The sequence below is a fragment of the Lasioglossum baleicum genome, chromosome 3 (assembly GCF_051020765.1).
Source record: "Lasioglossum baleicum chromosome 3, iyLasBale1, whole genome shotgun sequence".
Lineage (NCBI taxonomy): Eukaryota > Metazoa > Arthropoda > Insecta > Hymenoptera > Halictidae > Lasioglossum > Lasioglossum baleicum.
Window position 1 is genome coordinate 7,605,530 of NC_134931.1, and position 20,957 is coordinate 7,626,486.

A 20,957-nucleotide genomic window follows, 5' to 3' on the forward strand; every position below is an offset into this window, starting at 1 on the left:
TAAGAATCAGTAAATTGCTTTCATGATAATCCAAATCTGTGCCATTAGCTGTAAGCCATCAAGTAAATAATTTAGTTAATGAATTGTAACGCTCATCAGAATGAGTCGACTTATCGTAATGGTAGCATTCCATTTTACAGTGGAATTCTTTTAATTCGTTTCGTTAATTTGCTCGTAACTTTCCGTCATTCAATTAATTTGTAATTTTAAAAAACGAAATATATGGGATCATTTTCACAAGTATCTCATTTAGATCGTCTGGTTAAATTAACTCGTTGCATTATTCTGCGACTCGAATATTGATTTGATTTGAAGAAATTCATGCAGACGCTAAATATACAGGGTGTCCCAAGAATGTTGTACTTCTTCGAAAAGGGTGATTTATTTACGAAAAAACACGGACCAATCAGAACGCGGATATGTTGAGCGAGGCGTTGGCACATTCGTTGAGTTTTTTTCATTAAATTATTATTAAAAAGAAATTAGCTCTGAAGTTACCTCTTCCAGGGAAGTACAACATTTTCAGGACACCCTGTATGTTTTCCTCGAAAGAACCATCCATTTGAGTATATTGATCGATTTAATTTGATAATTCATCAACAAACGTCATTAGGCGGATAAGGAGGAATAGACCTCATTCAAGATTAAAAGTTAAGTGCCGTAGTAATGTAATGAATCCTGTAAACAAGTTTTAATTGATAGTTCGGTAAGTCTTGATGCATTGACCCATATTTCATGATAACGATCCAGGCCCTAGGCTATTTGATTCTTAACAAGCCTGTCTTTCAGTATTGTCAAGATGTTGATTAATTGCTTGTATAATGAAAACCAATGAGATTAATCAAGCTTCTCGATGGAATGATGACTGTGCTTCTTTGAAGAACATCGACTGCGTAAAGTTATCTTTCACAGTTACTTAATCACGGTTACTATTGATCCTCAAGAAATTGAAAAAATTTGATTTCCTTTTCTTTTGCTGTTCAAGGAAAAACGGAGTATGATAGCTTGGAAGAAAAGTCACCGTTTGAGGAAACTTCAGGTGTGGACGATGACTTGGATTATACGATAGCGGTATGCAAATGTTTAATACTATTGCTATTCTCTAAATCACTGAAAATTTTCATTGAAACGATTGATCATTACTATATCGTTATAAAAAATAAAAATTTTATATTAATTACAAGAAGCAGCGACCGAATAGAAATTTCTTGATTTCTTTAATAATTGTAGTACTTAAGTAGGAAATAATATATATATGTATATATATTAATATCCTTAAATTCGTATCATCTTTCTCTTGATTTAGATTGTATTTATTCACTCTCTCTCTTTCCCTAAATATATAAAATTATTACTTCTTTATTCAATAGCTTATGTGTTATGGAACGTATCGGTAAAGTTAAAATGGATAACTGTGGGACACCTTGTATATTCCTTTCTCTTCGTCTCTTTTAGGGCCACGGATACGGCAATTCAGTAAATAGTCATTATCATTCTTCTGAAAGAAGGTCTGCATTAACAAAGCCAAAATAAATGGTGACCTATTTACCGTGTTCTCTCTCTTTCTTTCTTTTGGTAAAGTGTACATATGTGAAAAGAAGTTGAAAGTGGACATTGATGGATTTTGAATGGGGAATGAGGATTACTTTGAAACAGTTGACAACGAAATATAAAATTAAAAAATTTTTGAAGAACCAGTTCACTCTGCGTACAATCAGAATAAAACATCCGTCATTCCAACAAATTTTCCGTTCGTGCCATAATACGTTTTTAAGAAATGAAATCGCATCTTGAAAAGAATTCGCATTTTTCTTTCTTCTAAGAAATCCTGGAAACAATGAGAAATATAAAAAAAGAATTGACGAAATGGAATTTTTGGAGAAATATCTGAACTAATTATTATTTTTTCTATATTTATGAAACTGTTAAGCTTTGATTGTGTTGATGATCTAGCTAACTGAAAAACACGAATTTTTCACGAGTTTTGTACATATGCGAGCAGATGCGAGTTTCGTTTGAAATTTTTTTCATAGAATATTTTTTTCAGAAAGAAAATTATGCATTTCCTTCAAAAGGCGGTCTCACCCCCTGAAAATCGCGTTGTGGCGAACAAAAAATAAGTCTGGGTTACAAATGAATTAGTGTACTTGCACACAAATCATTTTCTAACTTCTGGCCAATAACCAATGAATGACCACAGTGAACAGTTGGTACAACTATTGATATATCTCGAGTTCCTTTTCTGTACAACATAATAATTAAGTAGGAATGACCAATTACGTGAAAGGTTCTCTTCTGTGAGTAAAACCGTACTTTCAGAATCTCATAACTACCTAATAATGTGACATGATGATAAAATCTAATCTAATAGTAGTAGTAGGTGCAACGTTTTAAAGATAAACAATTTGAAAATATTGCGTTCATATCGTTATCTCGATTCTTGCTAGCTGCAATCAAAGATAACTCCCTGGAAACAGCGTTTCACTTCGCAATTTTTAAGACGGAACAAGCGGCAATCAAATTTACACGTTTGCGTTTAAATGTCTGAAAATATTTCAGAAAAATATTCGACACAATCTACTATTATTTGCAAGATCATTTTTCACCATATTATCAACATCCAATGTCTTTAGTAATTTTATTTCTCTAACTCTTACCTTATACTTAATATTGATTTATGTTGAGCCCAGTTCATTTTTTTATTACGATTTTCGATTCATAATTAAATGTTTCTTTTAAGTTTCATATTTAGAAGTAACTGACTTCACACGTTCATTATTGACACCCCTCAAGATGTGTTAAAAGTACATTACATCGTACATTATATATTGCTACATACTAGACTGAGGATCATTATGCAAAATAAAAATGTTTTATCTGAATTACAACAAACTGAAGTGAAATAAAAATTTATTTTCTTTCTTAATATGTTTATTAGGTTGAAAATAATATAACAGCACACTCAGATTCTTCTAATGATTTTACTGTTTCAAGTTACACCTACTCATTTTTGTCATACATGCAAAACATCCGCTGTCTAATTATTACTGACAACAACATTTTCTATAAAAACTTTAATTTACATTTCATTCACAATTGCTTTTCATATGCTTGCTGTCTTCTTTTTCTTTCTATCGAGTCATCGTATCATTTATTAAACACTTCTGCTGAATCCCTTTAATTATTGCTCCTTTAACACGTTTTTATGTCGCCCTTTAATTTCTTCATCTTCTTCCCGTTTTGCCAATTACAGCACCATCTACTATATGAGCTTGGAATAATGATTTTCAAACTGTTCTTGACATATTTTAATTATTGAAAAGACTTTTTCTTTTATCTAAATAATGATAAAATAAGAATTTTATCGAAATTATATTGAAAATTTCCATGTGAAACAGAACTTTAGAGGCTAAGCAGACGCTTCTATCGTTTCGTAGAAGAATAAATAAAAGATAGACCATGTGCAGACACGAGGCACCACTCTCTTTCTTGCGAAGTTCAAACCCGCAATTAACCCTTTCTGGACTAATAGAAAACACGTGCGCCATTCCCTAGGTTATGGCAAAGTCTCGTGAAAAATTGATCGAATGTTTTGATTGAAGTTTCCAAAGGGGAGAAGCGACGAAAGATTATAGTGAACTATGGTGGTGTCAAAGATCATACGGAGTTATTCATGGTCATAAACTGTTTTCGCTCGTTCGCAGACATATTGTCAACCGTGCTTTTCTTACTGCCATTCTCGATACCGTCTATAGACAGGATATAAACTGCTGTCTATAGACGGTCTATAGACAAGACCGGGTCGCAGTCAGAAAAGCCGGAGGAGCGATTAAAGTTACGATCACAAAAGTTCTGATACACCTGTTAATTATTATATCAAATTGGAACAATTTTTGAAGCCACAACTTTCTAAGAGAGACTTGCTGATCCTCATTAGACCGTGGAAAAGTTTTTAAGACAGCTGAAAGAAACAGAAGTTAAAGAAAAATGTACTTCCTCGTTCAATTTTTTTAGGCATCTAATTATAACTTAGATTGGATCGATGTTTAGGAACAGTCTATCTTGGCCTAGAAAGTCTAAAATATATAATTTTGCAATTAATTAATTTGGTGTATAGGCATTCCAAAAATCAGTCTTCCTTCTTCCTGTTAAGACATAACAATAGATACTGAATTGTTTTTTAATGCTAGCAAATATTTATTCTTCTGAACCTGTTTATCTTTGCAAGGAAGTTAGTATGTAAGACTAGTCTCAGCTATCTTGATACGGAACGCAGAGATGACACAATAGAACTTTCATATATTTTCTGTGTCTATAGCACTTCATTTAAAAATCATTCTGCCAAAAATAGAGTTTCAAACATTTTTATTTTTAGAATTCTATCTCACTGTCTGTCGATTACATTGGGACACGAATATGAGCTACGTTTTAAGCTTCTGAACCAGTGTAGTTTTGCAAGAGATCAAGTATATAGGATTAGTTGGTTTATTCTTAGAGACTTGGTATTCTCGGTTGATTCCATGAAGATTTACGTTGAAGTCATTTTATCACAACAGATTTTATCAGAAAATTATGATACCATTCTTGGTCCTCTTGATTTTATAAGAACAAAATTCGTAAAAATACAGTACGTGGCGTCTGAATGATATTTTTTCTTATATGCAATCCAATGTTTACTATTTCCTCCGTCACAATTTTCAAATTACATTTTGAAATTGCATGAACAGTTCGAATTTAATTTGTGCATATTTTAGTATCTTCAAGCATTTTCTGAATAGTACTTTCAGTCTACATTTAATAGTAAACTAATTATGAAATATGTTAACAGCTACAATAGATTCGTTAAAAATTTTGAAGGATTGAGAAAAACAAATTTGATTATACAACCAATATATCTTAACATAGTGTAAATCATCGTAAATAACTTTGTGGCCTGTTGGATTTTTCTGAGACTTTAGGGCCAACGAAAATAGGGAATGGCCATTTCTAAAAATTTGTTCCTTAGTACAGTGTAGCACTTCTCTCGTTATATAAAGTTCAGTATCATATCGTCAATTCCAGATCGAATTAGTTTTTCCATAGTTTGTAATTGCATTGCTGCAAGTATCTTCTGTTTTCATAAAAATCCCATAAAAATCCTGATAACGTATATTTATAATCAATTCACGTGACGTTTTATCGACTGTTTATAGAACTGCCAATATCAATAACTATACGTCATCGAGTTAAGTTCCACAAAGTAGTTTCGTTATCGAGATTTTATAATAGTGAAAGGATAACATCGCTGCGTGACGACGACCGATCAGTATCGCGTTGGATATTCTGAAACGCGTCTTTCCCGGTTGCGTTCCGTGAGTTTGTAGCACAAGTGAACATACAAGTTAGAACAAACAGTTTTTATCCTATTATATAAATTACCGCTCTATTTATCGTGACTACAAATTTAACCACAGTTCAGAATGTTTATCTTGGAGACACGGGATAATTGACAGAAATTAATCTCGGTGGCAAGGATCAACTGCGAATTGAACTCGGTGACCATTTCTGCCAGAACATATTATGCACTACTGCACCTCGAACGAGTGAATCGATTCGTCGACACGTTCGCGATCGATCGCTCTAGTCGGGAGACCTTTGATGCTATACACAGGACAGTTGATTAATCATTAAGGATGCTGGATAAAAGGGCGTCGACTCAAGTGCGAATTTTCGTTTGCAATGACATCGAACTCACGGATGACAAGATTCCCCGGTCAAGAACCTGGTACAACTGGATTGTCAACCTAATGTGCGGCTCTGTTCGCAAAAAATGGCATGCCAGTAAAAGCAGAACACACATGAAGGGGCCACCTCCCTCGATTTTGTTAGCTTCACGGGTATGTGATGCGATTAGTCATCAAATTGATAGAGCAAAGAAAAGTCATTTATCTGGTTGCCGTTCTAAGCACAGCGTGCTGGTGGTGATTCAATATATGTATAATCTGCTGGTGGTTGTTTTACAATTTTTGAATATCTATGGCTAATAATTTTTTAATCTTCCGATGATGAGATCTGATCTAAATTAGGTCTAAATTCTAATTTTCTAGTAACCAATTCAAATAATTCGTCCAATAAGAATACAAATGTTGATCTGTAAAAGATAGACTCATAAATAGACAGCGGATCTTTATGCAAAATAAAAATGTTCTACTTCGATTTTCATATACTCAATTTTGCTATAAATGCATAAAGATCCGCAGTTTACTCATAAACGTTTTCAAAAATGTGTGAGACAATTTGATACGTACGACTTCCAATGGATTTTTCCATAATAATTTCATTTGGGATTTGTATTATGTAAAAAGTGATCTTCAAACTTTCTTTTAATACAGTTGAATTTTTGAAAGTCTGTGGTCCTGATGTTTATTGTTAATAGATGATTGTTAATAGATCTTTCAATATAGATAGTAATTGCAATCGTGAACGAGTCACTCGCAATAACGTAATCTAATAATTTCGTTTGTGGCGATTATCTTTTTTTTGCTACAGCACAATTAGTGAAAACTCTATTATGTAGTAGGCTCCTGATAGATAAAATATTTTAACAGATTCTTCATAACTGTTTCAATCAGGACTTTTATATTTATAACAGTTTTAAATAGTTATTTTGGAAACCGTTTCAAGCCCTGTTTGTAATACAAGGATAGGAAGTTGAAGTTTGTGGAATCGACATTGTTATGCAGATATTTTAGACTAAGCTATTATTTAGTAGCTACCTTTTCTTATAATTACAAATAGACCATTTCTTATAATCACAGATAAAACATGGATCGCAAATAGTGATCGTTTCACTAGGAAAATGAATTGTATCTTTTAATATTTAAGAAAGTTGGATGTGCCGTTACAAAACAGTAACTTATGTTCGTAAAAATGTTTTTTGGAAAGTGTGGCTTTTAGGAAATTCTTGGGTTAATTCTTTTAGAAACCCCTTCTTTTCACGATATGAAATTGGTATAGTTTTTCTCTTCTAATATAAATAAAACAAATATTTATTAGTAGTTATTCAAACCTTATGAAAATTGATTAAAAAAAACTGGTGTTATATTTTTAAAGAACATTTCAACCAGTGATTATAAAAACGTAATTTAAAAAAAATGAAAAACTTTCATTTTACGAAATTATTTTTGCGATACATACTGTTCTACCTTCTTTTAATCACTCATATTTTACAAATAAGAAGTAGACTTTACTCAATTCATTCGTTTTCATAGGAATAAAATTTTAAAACTCATAGTTTCTTAAATTTAAAAGCAATATTGTAACTCGTTAATTCATTATATCTAGAATTACTTTATTCTAACTTTAAAAGGCTCAATGTCGAGTAATATATTGTAATAGTTACTCTTCTTCATACGGTGCTCTGCTCGTCCGGTGATTTTAAGTCTTCTTCGTTTCAATCTGTTCAAGCAGAATGCATCTACCTCCAAACAATGACCAAAACGACGGCAAAAATTTGGATTTGAATTAATGGCCAAAGAACAGTTACTGAAACAACAATCCTCTTTTGCACAGGTGAAAATGAACTATGCATAGATGAACAATTAATTTTATTTCAAATTCAGAGATACAGTGTTTACACTTTGAAAATTGACTTCTGTCTACTGATAGAAAATCGAGATTGAAATTTCGGACGAGGATATACACATCTGGGAAGTTAATTTATCATCATTGCACACGCATGTCCCGCGTTCGAGTCGAGTTCGTAACCAACAACGACGATGATTCAAGATCATATAATTATTGTTTGAACAATGCTTCGTACTTGGAACGTTTCGTGCGCTCAGAAGAAATAGTTCGATATGCAGTGAAACAACGTCACTTTGATAGTACTCTAAAAAATGAATTAAACAATTTGAAGTTTGTTCTGAACTTGTTTGATAAAAAGGCTAATGAATATAATCGAGATGGTGGTCGCAGTTTCCTGTTCTCTGGAAAACTTCATATCTCAGTGGATCAGTTAGCCATCATCTGATTCGTTTGTCTCTTTGACGTAACTTTAACATGAATAGGTTATACCGACTAGCACGCAGTTTTTCAAGTCGAGCACCGTAGTTAATACGAATGCAAAACTCGGGATTACAATATGAGAAGAATCAAAGTGTGAAGGCCTCTCCGCGAGCGCGGCGACGAGCTAAATTTTATAAAACCACCACAAGGGACAAATCGAAAAGTGAACATTCAGAATTAGTAGGTTCTTCTCATGACCGTATCGAAACGGGTTGAATTGAATTTCGAAAAACATTTATCATTTGTATCCGATTATATCATAATCTCTACAGCTATCTGAGAAACTTTCGAGAAAACAACCTTCTGCAAACGATTATTGAAGAATAGAGTGATTACTGTAAATGTTTTAATCTCTTTGAATATTTAATCATTTCTTTATTATCTGTTATTGGAATATCTTAGTACTTCAATTCACAATTTAGACGAATCCGTATTGCAGAATGATCTTGAACATTTAAGATATAGCTTTGTTTACTGGACAGAGTAAATAAAAAATGTTCTTATTTAATAATGCCGCAACATTTTATTTAATGTTCTCCTTGTATTACCTATTTACTACCTAGCAGGTGTGAACTTATTATATATAAACATCTATGCTTTCTCAGCAACAATAAGGTTGCATTTCTACCAGTATTTATTTCAGCAATAGTCTTCGTAGTTAAAATATCTTATTAACTACAATATATCCTTTCACAAAATATGACAAAAAGGTATTGAAATAGAAAAATTATAAATTCTCTGAATGCCATGCAATAATTTTATATATATAATTTTAATTTTTATATTTATAATTTTTTTTATATTTTTATAATATAAAATTTTTTAACTTTATAATTTTCAATGAAGACATGCACAAAATTAGATTTTCTTTAGAAAGAATTCCCAAAGTTTTGTGGCAATTTAAAAGAATTTAATTTTTTATACGTCGAAAGATTTTTAATAAATTGTTTTGTTTTACAGAAAGGACCACAGGATATCGACGCTTATCCGTTAACGAACAGTGTTCCTAGTCTCATAAAAGTAAGTAAACCTTGTTCCCCAGAATCTATCATTAACAGTCGACCATAGCCGATAGTTAATTCTGTTGACATACGTCGATTTATCGTGGCATTTATTATTTCTTTCGAATCGAACCCCTCCAACGTCAGATATTGTTGGTCTTCCCCAAAGATGATCAACAAATGGATATACTTGCTACCACTTCGAGGCGATTGGGGTGGAGCGTGTCAGTAGCGAAAGATAGGGAAAAAGCAGTGGAGTTTTTCCAAAGTCGGAGTCATGAGCTAATAATCATCGATCATCGGGGGCACCGCGCCACAGAGGCTGATTCAATTTGTAGGTATGGCCGAAAATCATTCTCTGTACGTCTACAATCTCATTCTCATGCATTCATAGACGCACCAGGCAATTCCAACAAATTTTATGTTCTCGTTCCAATCGAGATTGGAAAAATGTTAGAGAAGAATGTTAAATCACTCAAAATTACGCACACATTCATGATTACATTTTATTTGCATGTGCAATGATACATTTATATTATTTTTTAAAAAGAGAAACTTCCCAATGTTTGCGTCCATCAAATTCTCTCCCTATTTTATGTACAACACTGTTATTAGAAGAGCATTGTTGAAGAGAGTCCAACATTTTCTCTAAATGCCTTCCGAACAATTATTGTAAAAATAGAACTCAATTTTTTGAAATCAGGTGTTTCATATTACAATAGATACATATTTATTCAATTCCAACGTTTACAACACAGATTGTGAGATGAATTCCTCATTTTGATTGCAGGGCAATTAGGGCTAGTCCCGTTTACCACAACTCCGTGCTTATAGCTCTAGTAAAGAAATCGTAAGTTAATTTGCTTGTTAAAATTCATCTCGCTGTTTGCATATTAAATGATTCGTATTGTTTGATATGTTTGTTCCCGTCGACTTCGACAGGTACTTTATGCACAACGAGAGAGAGAAAATCGTGACACTGGATTTACTTGACACAGGCTTTAGCAGGGTGAGTTAAATAATGACATTGTTTCACTATCGATTGTGTTTTCCCTCGGATGTTTTCTCATTTTCTTAATTTTAAACATTTCTTTATTCTTTGAAGGCCGCATAGGTGATTCTTTGTAGTTCAAAGTATTTCTTCAGTTTGACTATTAAATCGACAATTGCAAAAGTTTTTTAAATCCCGAACAATTTTTTCGCACATTTTAGGCATTGATGGAATGTTCCCATGAGGGAATATTAATAAATGAATTAGTGGGGATTTATACGAGCGCGTTGCTGCCAAGGACTCAACTCGCAGCTGCCAACGCACTGTATCTAGCACTTGACAGATGCCGTGACATGGTACATGTGACCAGTGATAAACACATTGTACAGGTAACGTGAATAATTGTAAAAAGCTTTAAGTGTTTTAAGCTTTAAGTCTTAACACATTACCGACCAGCGATTATTGCATAATTTTGAAAAATCTATGGTACATGGCTAAACACTTTTTAATGAAACCTTCAATAGCACCAGTAATTTTCATTGTGAACTAACAAGTCACCCTCAATATCGTCATCTAATAGTTTCATTTAGGATTGCAATGTAAAAGAAAATTTCTATGCTTTCTTTTGGTACAGCACAATTATTGGAAATCATATTAATAGGCTCCAGTTAGGTAAAGTGCTAATCGCAAATACTATAAGAATACGTGATCTATCTATCTATACCACCATAACTGTTTTAACAATCACACATACCCCCATTAACTACTTCTTAATCAATATTCACTTAGAATGTTCAAATAGAATTACTTAATCATTTGTGTTCTAGTTGCTTTTTTGTAGTACTTATTTATTTCATCAAATTCATATTCTATGTTTACGTCTAGTTGTTCAACGATCCAATCAGCATTCTCAGTGATTTAAATATTCGTTGCGAAATTTTTACACATCAATTACGATCAATAGAAGCCAAGTGACAATTTATTTTCGTCATTAATCATTTTTATATATATGTTAAAAATAGTGTATCGGTACTTTTAAACTTATTTAATCTTTTTACTGTTTCGAATTACACCTATTCGTTTTTGTCATAAATACATAAAATCTGCGATCTAGCAATAATGCTGGCCACATTCCAAATATGAACTACTCTCGACAGTGTCCGAATTCAAAATTTTTTACACGGAAATTTCATCCATAACTCAACCATAAATTCTGACGCCCCAAGTAATAAAATGTTTATTTCAACCTTTATATATTTTATTTTTATATTTATATCAACCTTTCGTTTACATTAAATACAGCAAGTCTATTTTCTGTTTCTTGCAGTTTGTTAATAAAATCAGCGAGAAGTTACTAGGCTATAAAACGAGTGAAATGTTGGGGAAAAATATCGGGGAGTTGGTGCATTACGAGAACTTCGTGGTCATGGAACAGCAGATCAGCAAAGGCCGCGAGTTTGAAGGTAACATGAATTGCAGACGAAAGAACAACCAAATGATCACTATCAACTGCAGGGTGATACCTTTTTGCACAACGTTAAAGTGAGTCGAATCAATTTTTACCGACAATTAATTTTTATAGAGTCTATCGATAGCATTAATTTTCTCAATTTTTCACAACACATATTTTTCCAGAAAACCAACTCATTATATATACATATACGACACGGCATATTTATCAGAGAACATTGATCCACAAAGTCCAATGAGTCCACTTAGCACGCCAGTGTACCCAAAAGTAGGGGCCCCAAATATATCGCCGAGGAGGCCGTCCGATGTTAGGTCCTCTATCATGGATGGTAAGTTCAACTTAATTTGATTCCGAAGTTTTTCGTAAAACAGTGAATTGCTTTTTAGATATTCATTCTATTATTTATTAAGTAATTCTAATTATAGAAGAATGATACAGCATATACTACCCCTGACAGAAAATCTTCGATCCAACAAATCAATTGTTTACTATTATCATTATTCATATTTTTAAAGCAGAAAATATTTCCACGTACGCTAGCAGCAAATGCAATTATAATATTTGTTAGCGCCAACGTGTTTGAACACATTATCTACTGGCGATTATTTCATAATTCTTGATAGTCTACGATCCATAGCCAAGGATTTTTAAATAGATTTTTTAACAACAGTAAAAATTTCAATCGCGAACCAACAAATCACCCTCATTAACAAGGCAAAAGAATTGGGATTTTGTCCTGAAGGGTCTGGCCACGGAGTGGGAAGGTGAGGATGCTTTCTGGTAAGAGGACTGTGTTTGAGCGCTCAGCGCGTACCCCAGAACCATATATGGATAAAGTTCTCATTAGTCGATTAGCTCACGGAAAATTTCTAACATACTCGTCATATATAGAGAAAATATTCATATAAAAATTAATATGTTTGTATTTTCATAACGTACAGAATGAGAAAAGTAGACATTGATTTAAGGAAGGGTTTAATCATCCCCAAACATTTTTGATTTATCAAACATATTTTCAAATAAGACGAAAATGATAGTTACAGTTGTTAGCATCGACAACTAGAATTTCGCAGTATTTCTATTTCATGATTATGATATTACGCTCTTCAATGAATCCCTCTTTCAATCCAAACATTTTTCGGTGACTTGTCAAAATGACGGGTTCTAATATTTTAACTTTACGATTATTGAGACTTCAAGGTTGCATCCATGAGGAATTATTAAAAAAATTGATTTCTTTGAGTATATATTGTAAAGAAATGCCTAAAAATTTGGATAGATACAGTTTGGTATTTTTATAAAATAGTCGCTTTTAGTGCACCGCATACCTAATGTTAAGTATCAATGCATATCGCGTTAGAAACTAGGCTATCAGAAGCATATATACCTATACATTTTTTAAAGTTGTCTATATGACGGTCATAAAACTATCCAATCAGTAAACAGAAAACTGGAGCATTAATCACAACGCTGCCAATGCAATTTTTATATACACACAACTAATTCTTCCAATTTCCTCAAAGCAACTGGATTATAGCATTCGATAATTATTTTAATTTCAGAGCGTAGGCGATCCAGTTTGCAGAGACTGCATGCAATGCAATTGGAAGCACCTATCACAAAGGTCATCATTCTTCTCTCAAATGCCATTACAGAATCGACCAATCCCGAGACAGCAGCGCAAATCGATAAGGTATTGTTTTATTCTTATTGCTGTTGGAGAAACGCGATTTTCAATCAAAATACTAGTAGTACTAAAATCATTATTTGAAAGTCTTTTCGATTCATAAAAAATAATTCGCTAAAACGCTACGCTTTGATTCCGAAAAGAAGGGGCATGTTCATCTTGTCCTCTTCAGTGCAATATTACAAAATAATATAGACTGTTTGCAGGAAATAAATAATATGAACAGATTTATATTTACTAATTTACCAGGCAATAGAGATGCTCAAAGTCTCCGAGTTGTATGTCCCGCATTTGAAAGAGGACAGACCTTACAGTGATCCCGTAGCGACAGATCTTGTCGGAGCTTTGCTTGCGGTAAGAATACATAGATTCCTAATGTCTCAAATTGATCACCAAGCGATTTGTGAATACAAAACGTATAAATGGATTTTTATAGTCACCAAAGCGACCATGGGAATCCAGAAGATCTTCGGCCGAATCGACCCGATTTTCTACTTTACGAAATATAACGACAGTGCCGAGCGGTTCACGAATGCAAATCAAAGGGTTCAGGGGGCCTCAAGAAATCGCAGAAATACTCGACAGGTGTTTGGAATGGAATTTCGACATATTCAAGCTCGAGGTTTTGACGGAGAGGAGGTATGCAATTCATCGAAAGAATATTTACAACTGAAAACTTACATTACTTAGTTTCTGGCACGTGTTGTATTGCAAAAATGCCAAAATTTAATTTGTTTAATCCAAATTAAATTATTGGGTACCGGGTACCCATTTACTGCAATTCTTTCAACAATTTGTTAATGTTCGTCTCAAAATATTACAAAATTTCTCTGATTGTCCATTCTTTGCTCGCTAATATATTAATTTATAGTCTTAAAATAAGAATTTGTGCAAATATGTTAAATACAAAAGGTTTTGAATAATCTATACATTTTGGTAGGCTACATAAGGGTTATCCCTCTAAAGGCGAATACTTCTCACGATTTCATAACAGGCATGCCTAGATTCATTTAAATCCAACAGTGCATCTTCCTACAGAACCCGTCAGAATAGGTCAAAACAGATCCAAGCCCTGACATCGAAGGGTTAAAATGAATTTTATCAAATCAAAAAAGGAAAATTTTATCAGTATTTGCCCAAACAGATGTTTGAACAGTCTCTCTCAGAGTTCTTTTTCTATCGATCTAATCTCTTGGTTTCAGGCCGCTGCTCTTCCTAGGAATGACTATCATGAACCTATACCAAGTACCAGCAAGATTAAACTGCGACGAAAAAATTATACAGAACTGGTTGGCCGTGCTCGAAATGAATTACAGATCACAAAACAGTTATCACAATTCGACTCATGCTGCTGACGTCCTTCAAGCTACCGCTAGATTCATGCAATCTGAGAGGCTAAAACAGGTCCTGGAACCTTTGGACGAGGTCTCGGCCCTAATTGCGTCTGCTGCCCATGATGTAGACCATCCAGGAAAATCGAGGTAAACCGAAGCTCAATTTCCTTTAAAATCTGCTCATACTAGGATCGATATAGTTATGGAACTCTTTAATAGGTTCTAGTTAAAACGTGGACGAAAAACATTTTTGAAAAATATTCTTATGTTTGAAGTTTTAATGGTAATAAATAAAGAAAAATTCTGGGAAATAACAGTTTCAGTTTGAAAGTATAAAAATAAAAACTTTTCTATTCCACGCGGCAAATAGTTTATCCATCAATACTAAAAATGCTGTCGATCATTGCAGCAAACTTTCAAATGTGATTTATTCTTCTGGAACTCTTATTGTACCGATTCTAGAATATTTGTTCCATGAAAACAATTATAATTATTTATTTCGATTTCATTTATTTCATATCTTATAATCAAAGAAGCCAATATTTTTTATAAGCAAACTTGCACAAGTACAAAATAAAATTCTTGCTCTGTTCATTGTTTGCTTAAATTAAATACAAGAAAAAATGTGAGAAATTGACAAATGTTTTCCTTGGAAGATGTATTTTACCTAGAAAATGGGACTCTATACCTTATTCGTTGATAAGTTGATTTTCAGTAAAGACCTTAATAACGACTTCTGCTGTTCCTTTAAAAACTTAAACTCATTTCAGCCAGTTCCTCTGCAATGCTGACAACAAATTGGCAATCCTTTACAACGATATATCTGTGCTCGAGTCACACCATGCTGCTCTGACGTTCAAGTTAACATTATCGGATGACAGCGTGAATATCTTTAAGGTAAAACCAGCAAGGTGGAATTAGATTCATAAGTTCATTGTTTGAAAATGGAGATCGAAGAGTGAAACGTTTGTTCTAGAATTTGGAACGAGATACGTATAAACATGTTCGTCAAACCGTGGTAGACATGATTCTGGCAACAGAAATGACGAAACATTTCGAACATTTGGCCAGATTTATGAACTTGTGCAGCTTGAAGGTTGGAGACCAAGCAAATGTATGAATCACTAATACTTTTTAACAATTTCATTTACTATCGATCTCTCACGCGATTCTATTTTTACAATTGACAAGCCCTTAAGTTCTATCGAATAGTTTTAACACTCCATAAAAATATTTTCTTTCTCAATAACTATATAACTTTCGGTTGCTCTGTTAACGTTATTCAAAATTCACCAACTTATGTTTTATAACTTTGTGAACGAGTTACTTCTATTCGCTCTTGCAAAACGTACTTGTACTTTTCTTTATTAATACTATCGGTATTAATTTTCTACTGTTCAATTGCGCCGAACGATATTTATTTAACGGAATTTTAATATGTGTTTAAAATTGACGTCTAAGTACATTAATAGTTTGTTTACCTATAGAGAATAATTTGTTCCAAATTCATAATTTGACACTGTTTTTTAGTTAGTAACCACGTTAATAATTTCAATCAGTCACCCTTATTAACACATTGTTTCTATTAATCAATTGTAATGAGAGATGTCTAATCTTATGCGACGTTCAGTTTGTGTTTAAAGCTGAAATACTTGTAGATTAACCATTTTCTCAACTCGAGGGAATAGTTTGCTCGAGCAAACATAATTCATAACTTCATATTTCACCACCGGTTTTTGTTAATAGCTATCTTAAATACTTTTATTACTAGCCCTTTTGAGTATATTAATCTAACATTAATCTAATATTAAGTATATTAATTGTATCAGAAAATACTTTTTCCACTAAGTGGGAATAGTTTGTCCGATTTTCTCGATTCTCGATACACTGCCTATTTTCGATATCAAGATAAAAGTTTCTGTCAACACCTCTCAGCAGTAGGGAAAATCCGAAAAATTTCTTGTAAAAATTTTTAATTTAAACACAGGGTTACGTCGACTCCGTTGATATGACCGTTGTGTTGCAACCCGAAAATGTAGCACTGGTCAAACGAATGATGGTCAAATGTGCGGACGTATCGAATCCGACCAGACCAATGAAAAGTTGTATCGAATGGACCAGGCGAATAGCTGAAGAATACTTCACACAGGTAAAATTCACTTACTTAGGATGATTGTCGAATCTGGATCGGCCCATCGTCAGCTCAAGCTCTTCTTTCATTCAACAATTCTCGTGTACAAATAATTGTTCACGCGAAAATTTAAAGTTCGTAACCCTTTCACGTAGAAAAGCAAAACCAAATATCAAAATATATTAAACTTGCGATTGTAATTTTACTTGATTTTATTAGCTTTTTTGAAAAAAGTATTATATTTTTCCCTTGTGTGTTAACTGGTTGAATAACTTGCAATCAACAGTAATATCTCGATATATGTGACCGAACATTTTTTGTTTTTAATCATTCTTCCATGAAACTCTTGTTAACATATTTGTCAAATTTTTCTGGTTAAAATGAGTTGTGATTCTAACATATCTATTCCACTGATTCGAAGTAAATACGAACCAAACTTGTTTAGTATCATTTCAGTCAGAAACATGTCACAAATATGTTGGCCGAAGTTTCACAAAAAGAAATAGTTCTTTTTGTGTCTTTTTTGTGTTTTGGGTCTAACGTTCGACGATAGCGGCAAGATACCAATGAATAATGTTTGTACACGATATAAGACACATCCAGTCCTGAAACTTTGCACATATGTATCTGGATATCTTATAATAGTTTCAAAAATACTGAATCTTCTCCACAGACTGATGAGGAGAAACGATTGAAACTGCCTGTTCTGATGCCGATGTTCGACAGGCAAACGTGCTCGATACCGAAATCGCAAATCGGTTTCATTGATTTCATCATCAACGACATGATCGAGGCCTGGGATGGTTGGTAGCCTTGCTACTATTTTATCATTATTAGATGCCACGCAGTCATACAAATTGTTTCTGTTTTCAGCATTTATCGACATGCCAGAAATGGTTGGATACATGAGACAAAATTACGATAAATGGAAAGATTACAATGTGAGATTGCTTTTATTTGATTTTGCTCGTTTATATTTTCATGTAATTTTGTTGGTTGAATGTTCTTGCAGGATAAGGGTATAACAACCCTACAAGATATTGAGAAGGTACAACTGACTCCTGAACTGCAAATATACCGATTCACGTGACCCATGGAAACTGTCGGAAGTCGTCTTTCGTGTTTCTGAAATCCTCACTCTGGTCCGTCCCAACAAGTTGAACGCTGCGAGTTGTGCAACGATTGTAAAATATTTGTAATAATTTAAGAATAGAGTAATATGACACGCTGTACGCTTGTAAGTCCTTTTTTTAGAAAATATAATTGTAATTCATTCAGGCTCGCCACTGTTACTCCAAACCTTGCCCACCCCATTCTTTGCGGTCTAATTTCGAATTCGTGACAGAACACGGAGCGATGCGTCTTATAAATATACCGATTAGTCACCTGTTCGTGAATGTCAAACAGAAATCTGTTCTTCCCAAATATATCTGTTCGCGCAGGTAGCTTTATGTATTTTACGCATTCGTGTTCCTGAATTTAAACGCAGCCATTGATGCTAGTTTCGAAAATTAAAGCTCATTAAAGTTCATTTCCAATAACATGTAGACCCAATTGAGTAAAATACCACTAAGCATTAATATCGATAAAGTTAAAGCAAATTTATTCGTTCGAGGAACAAGTTTCCATTTAATTACTCTCGTTATAATGTAATTTGCTTCGCGAAAATGTCCATGTACGTAATGATCTTCAAGTTATCAGCTTAATTTTCTAGAATTTAATAAACTTCTTGCAATATAATGATGCACGACACTGTGAACAACTTGAAATATGATACGAAATTAATGTTAAGAACGTTCAAGAAACGTGTAGTTCTGTGAAAAAAAAATTCAATCCTTTTCTACCCAATAGAAAATTCGGTCAAAGAACTAACACATGATGTTCCTTGTTCCTGTATTTTTATTAATTGAATCCGAGCATACAAAATCATCTCGATTCTACTCTCTCCGCATTTGAACTTGCATTCTCCAAGACAGACCTGGGCGACGCAGGCTCAAAAAACACATGTTGCTTCTACTCTGGGACTGTCTTACCGAGCAAGAGAAGAAGAGAAACAGCAACATCTGTTTTTCGAGCCAGCATCGCCCAGCTCTGATCTAAGAGAATGCCTTCGACTCTCGCGATTTTACTCGACACACATATCGTGTGTACTATGTCAAAGTAGAATTGTCAATCGGTACTCACATGCAACAGTCTTCCGTAGAAGGTACTGGTTTCTCTGTCGAATGGAAAAGAACTAATTCGGTTATGGTCATAATTTCATTTCACTTTATTTTTTCTCAGCCAAAAAGTGATGTATACGAGCCTATCGCTTGGCGTTGCAGAAATGTTACACAGAATATGGAACAAGATGTATATATAGGTATATATAATATATATATAATATATAATTATAATGCAATCTTTGGATCGGTAAGAATTTTGTTGTACAATTTTTTTTTATATAATCCTCTCTTTTAAATGAAGAACACACGCCTCTTCTGTGGTTACACAGTTGTTTTCCTCAACACACGACTTGGCTACACGAGCAACCTAAGAAAAAAGACATTCAAAGACGTTCCTCTCTCATGATCTTTTTAAGAACGGAGCTCTCATTTAGTTGTGTACAAACGTAAAGTATATTTTCGGAGCAAAATAGTAGAAGTGCAATCGATCGTTATACCCCACTTTACTTTACGGATGGATACAAGAGTCGATACAAACTCGTTACTAAGTCACAGAGTATAAGTGTGATTTTACAAACGCTAAACGTTTAGAGTAATATACCATCGTTTCATTTACGTTTATGTGAACAGCACACAGAAAGATTTAAAGACTCGTGAGAAGTGATTATTCTTGCTATCGCTCTAATAAAATCGAAGTCGTTTTATTCAGTATCAAAGAGACACGTGGAAGTATAATATGTGTGCAGTTTCCGAAGCCTAGCAGACGACAGAGACGGACTTTCAACGCATATATGTGCCTTGGTTTTGTAACAATATAATGATGTATTTTCCTTCGGTGAGAAGGTGCCTGACGTAACATTTAAAACACGGGAAGAAACACAATACAGATATATTTCACGTTTATCGATTATCATAAATATGTAGACGAATTATGCGTTACCTAATAGTTAGATTAAACATTAAGTCTACGATTTATAATGCCGCACAGTACATATTCATATACTTCGATGTTTTAAGGAAAGAACATAAGTGTAGAAATAATACAACCTGAGTATGTACACTCCCGGATAAAGAAAATGCAACGTTTGAATTGCAACCGCAAAAATATATATATACATATATAATAGTTCACTAAATGTAATATACTTATAGACTAGCTTTAAATGTACAAGTAAGTAACTCTAAAATATGTAAATGAATATATTGTAGAAGTCCAATAAGACAAAATGTTAGCACACACTGCGAAAAACGAGAATTTGCTTACGTATTTATCAAGAATAATGTAATGTTACTATTTTCTAAGGCCTCCTTCATTATTTACTGTCAGAGTTATTGATCTTGATAAGGGTTTCGATGATTTTCATTGTCGTGGTTTTACCGACCCTACTGTAATACTGACGTTTTAAGTGATTTTGAAATTGTCGTTCATTTTTCTACCAATTTTCAATTATTAGGTCGTTCGGAAAGTCATTTCGTTTTCTCAAGGCGAAATGAAAGCCAATTTTTTACCATTTAGAATAAGTTTTACTACTTGATTTGAAATGAAATTTGCACCGCATAGAAAATGTTGGAAAAAACAAAAAAATGGTACTCCGATGGTAAAAAGCAAAAGGTGATGGAAATGCATACTTTGATTTTGCATATTTGATGCGGTGACAAAAAGATGCTTGAAAGGTTAGAAATCGTTACAAGACAGGAAATCACGTCCGAAATGAAAATAAGGTTAAGTAATAACAAATGGAAGCAATGCCATCTCTACACAAAAAACGAAATTACTTTTCGAACGACCTAATATTATTAGATTCTTATTTCTATCAATTTCTCTCCAATTATTATTCTTATTGCTTCAGGACGCCTTGCACTGTTCTTAAGAAGAAGATTATCACTTTCCTAGTTCTACTAATAACTGTAGCTATTTTTGGAATTGTATTCAGCCGAAAATTTGCAAGTAATTTCTTGCTCAATTTTTGTCAACCTTTTCCCCCCATCGATATTAATTTCAAGTATCATATTATAACCGATCTATTTCAGTACTTCGTATTCTCATATTGTCTGTTTGCAGAAGTACAGTGCTTATATTTCAATGGAATTGAATAATACCAAACATTACTTACACTTAAAACTCTCTCTC

At 33.3% G+C, this 20,957-nt stretch overlaps 1 protein-coding gene across 1 annotated transcript; it reads left to right on the top strand.

The window, feature by feature from the left end:
• Positions 1-972: 972 nt before the first annotated feature.
• Pde8 (phosphodiesterase 8) lies at positions 973-20,317 on the top strand (the record flags this gene model as incomplete). Its single annotated transcript, XM_076420434.1, has 18 exons — positions 973-1,071; positions 9,007-9,066; positions 9,195-9,385; positions 9,838-9,897; positions 9,990-10,056; positions 10,260-10,427; positions 11,366-11,580; positions 11,674-11,837; positions 13,072-13,202; positions 13,446-13,550; positions 13,633-13,835; positions 14,399-14,677; positions 15,301-15,427; positions 15,507-15,644; positions 16,518-16,679; positions 17,335-17,464; positions 17,535-17,602; positions 17,674-20,317. Coding segments are annotated over 18 exons (2,445 nt in total), but the record flags the coding sequence as incomplete, so codon positions are not given.
• Positions 20,318-20,957: the final 640 nt, after the last annotated feature.